This window comes from Palaemon carinicauda, chromosome 13 (genome assembly GCF_036898095.1).
Source record: "Palaemon carinicauda isolate YSFRI2023 chromosome 13, ASM3689809v2, whole genome shotgun sequence".
Taxonomy (NCBI): Eukaryota; Metazoa; Arthropoda; class Malacostraca; order Decapoda; family Palaemonidae; genus Palaemon; species Palaemon carinicauda.
This window is the reverse complement of record NC_090737.1, coordinates 97,697,191-97,700,903: the sequence shown is the minus strand read 5'-3', so window position 1 is coordinate 97,700,903 and position 3,713 is coordinate 97,697,191. Positions and strand designations below refer to the sequence as shown.

At 36.2% G+C, this 3,713-nt stretch overlaps 1 protein-coding gene across 1 annotated transcript in view; it reads left to right on the top strand.

Moving 5' to 3' along the window:
- Positions 1 to 3,169, top strand: part of LOC137651986 (U-scoloptoxin(01)-Cw1a-like) — a 3,330-nt gene extending 161 nt beyond the window's left edge. Inside the window, exon 2 of the mRNA XM_068385192.1 lies at positions 2,305 to 3,169. Within this exon, the coding sequence (XP_068241293.1) occupies positions 2,305 to 2,681 (377 nt within the window). The 3' untranslated portion in view covers positions 2,682 to 3,169. The remainder of the gene's footprint in view (positions 1 to 2,304) is intronic.
- The last annotated feature ends 544 nt before the right edge of the window (positions 3,170 to 3,713 follow it).

The window sequence follows — 3,713 nt, the reverse complement described above, 5'->3', positions numbered from 1 at the left end:
CATTTATTTATCTTGTTTTTTGTTATTTTTTTTTCTTTTTTACTTTCTCTTGTTACTTACCTGAAATTTTCAATTGTCCGTCTTGTAATAATTTCATGATGGTTTAAGATCCAAAATCTATCTCCCCTATATTATAAAGAGCAAGTATCTGGCTATATACATATACATATACATATATACCTCACTTATCTATCATCGTAATTACTTGCTGAATCGTTTCATTAATTCATTTATTTACTTTATTATCTAATTATCCCTCGCTGTATCTACCGTGCGTTCACTATATTCGTCTGCGACTGTTAGGATGTCAGATAACTCCTTATCAATCAATCAGTCGTCCGGGCCTGGGAGGATATGTCAGCAGGTTTTGGGAGAAATCGGTCAATAAATTATAATGAAGAAATGCCATTTTAGTAACCGAATATTAACATTACCTCGGTCTTGTCCGACAATGAAGAATGGTTTAGGACATCCGTTGATGTTTTGATGGCAGTGATACTATCTTACATGCCTATTTTTCTCTGAAAGATAACTCAACAATTCCTCAGAGACGTTATTTTAAAGATACGATTGACTCTCGTGTCTCATTGTTCCCCATTGCCACTCAAACCCGACCGCTAGGAGCTTTTACAAGGTTCAGTGCCTAACCACTAGAGCTGACTCTCTTCTTAAAGTCAGACTTGGGACCACAATAACTATCTAAAACACCAGAGTTATTTCTGTTCTTATCTCTTTCCTTATGTTTCCTGCGTTCTCAGTTTTGAAAATATTTTTCCTTTCTGCAAACAAAAGCACTTTTCGTCCTAAGATAATGGTAATGCATTAAGCAGTGAGATCGCTTTTTACTGTAATTTAGCTTAAAAGGATTGATCAGGATAATATCAGCGAATAGATTTAGTTACTAGTGTACTTTAATTTGGATTTTTCAAAACGGTAATCTTGAACAAGAAAATAAAATTTTTATGGATTCGTACGTTTCAAAAACAGGACCATTACTTATAAAGATGTTCCATATAGGCTTTCTTTATTGTCATTGATATTGCTTAAACTCGCTACCTTCCCTTTAATGTGTTCCCACGAGCTACTATGTTACATTGCTGTTAGCACCAATCTCCTATAGTCTGTTTCAGCTTAACTTTCACAAGTCAGGGCCTTAGCCGATTCGATAATCAAATCAACCATCCTTTATCATGGTGTTTATGTTGATATGAGTAATGTTGCACTAATGCACTTATCTTTTTTTCATATATTATATTATAAATTTGATCAATTGATTAAAAAGACTGAAACTGGTAGGAAACCTTAGTGGTCTGAGGTCCGAAAGGCAATATGACAAGTAATGAAAATTCAGTGGCTTTTGATAAAATATATCTTTTCTCTTTAATTTACAATCTACAGGATGTTCATTTTCAAAATCGTCTCCAGGCCTACTTCTGTAAATAGAAACTTTTAGTGTACTTTATTTGGCATCTAATGGTTTCTTCCTTCTGGTTATTTTTGGCGATATGGGAAAAATCAAAGGAACCCAGAGTCCTTGTCTAGTTCATACCTGATGAACCTTCGAAAGAGAAGACTTACTAACGACTATTTGCAGCGTCCCTTCGGCCCCTTGATGCAACTACTTTTTATCCTTCAACTTTACCTCCATTCTTACCTCCTTTATTTTACCATGCTGTCCATCTTCAGTGCTGAATGGCCTCCCAGGCCCTAGCTATAAGGCATCTGGTCCATATTTTTAAGCATACACCTAATCCAGACTCGAAGAAAACGAAGGAAGTGTTGTAAACCGGCTTTGTGAAGGTTTGAAAGTGATAAGGAAGGAAATCTGAACCAGTTACAGTTTCAAAGCTTACACTCTTTTCGACGGGCTTCTACCAAGGCCTTGTAATCCGTTCCTAGATGGACGGCAGCTAACTTGTTTAAAAAAAAAGGCCTTGACGATGGAATTCATATATATATATATATATATATATATATATATATATATATATATATATATATATATATATATATATATATATATATATATATATATATATACAAATTGACAATATATCATTTGTTTTCCTCCTCACACTTTGTCCTTTTTCTCAAATGGTCATTTTACTCTTTGGTATCTTGCCCCTTAAGTTATTGACTATTAATTGTTTTAATGAGCTCTATTTCATTTTTATAATAATAATAATAATAATAATAATAATAATAATAATAATAATAATAATAATAATAATATTAATAATAATAATAATAATAATAATAATAATAATAATAATGACGTTCGTATTTCCAATACCTTCATTCCAGTCCTTGCTGTTTTGGGTGTTACCGCCGCACTGCCCAGAGAGCGCAGAGATTCAACTCCTTTCAACTACGAGCTCCCGTCCAACGCGACTTTGGTCGTCGGTAACATCCAGACGGGCTTCGATTGCGGCGATCTGCCCTACGGATACTACGCTGACGAAGCCAACAACTGTGCCATCTTCCACATCTGCCTCCCTTACGTCGACAACGACATCTTCGTCACTCGTATGTTCTCCTACGTCTGCGGGGAGGGCACCGTCTTCGACCAGGAGCGCCTCATATGCGACTTCCCTGAAACAGCTCGCCCTTGCTCCGAGTCGTCCCTGTACAGGAAGTCCAACGAGTACTTCGGACGTACCGACGTTAACTTCTTGGAGTAGAGATGGAGCAAGGAACGTCTCAATGTCTGGGACTTTGGGGAGATAGGGGAAAAGAGACTTCGCCTTACCTGGAATGAAAAAGATGACATCAACAGCATTTGATATCTTTGCGTCACATCTCAATTAGCATAAGAGCATTCCATTTTTATATTAGAGACGTTTGAGTTCAGACATCATGGAACTTAACCATCTAATTAATATACTTTCCATTGCTCGTGATAGAGACGTTCACATTTTGAAGAAAATTTACCAGAGGGTAAAGCCAAACGTGAGGAATGGGAATTATCTGCTATGAAATGCTCAAAATACCTAAAATCCTGGTATGACCTTTATCCCCATTCTTACTCATGACTTTCTCCAACTTAGTTGAAAACGATGAATTGCAAACGAACTGACAGGATGAATACGACACTCGCTTCGTACTAACCGAATCTGTGGTATATAAGATACACTTTTTTTTTCATCAGCACGTTGTATTATGTTGCCTGTTTCTTAATATAAGTAAAAAAAAAGATCTTTCATGTTTTTCTGACCTTTTTATAAATGCTTACAGTGTACGTATATGAGACACGTGCGGTACAGTAATATGCAAAAGATATGGTAGAAGAGCTTATGCTTAAACCAATACCACAAATGGTATGAGGTAGATAACATAATTTGCATGGTTAGTCACGTTCTTTTTATGTTGGCTACTTGGTCTTCTTATGGCCAATTATAGCTTGCACTAGACAGTTAAGGTTTGTGCCATTTTTTGTAACACATTAGGTGGTAATCTCATGTGTCATCCTCTTTCTCTCTATTCGGTCTTGGGACAGACATTAATCCATAAGCTGTTATTACAGAGTGTGTGCAAGTAATTAGTAGATATTAAAGGGTATAAAAGTAACAAAAAATTTCCAGCAAGAAAACAAGGCAAAAGTGATACAGAATATTCATATCAGTCGTTTCAGTCTGGGTTAAACCACACATTCTTTCCTTTGTGGTGGTCGATGCAGTAACGTCCCTGACTGGTGGACACCAGACTGGGCTACA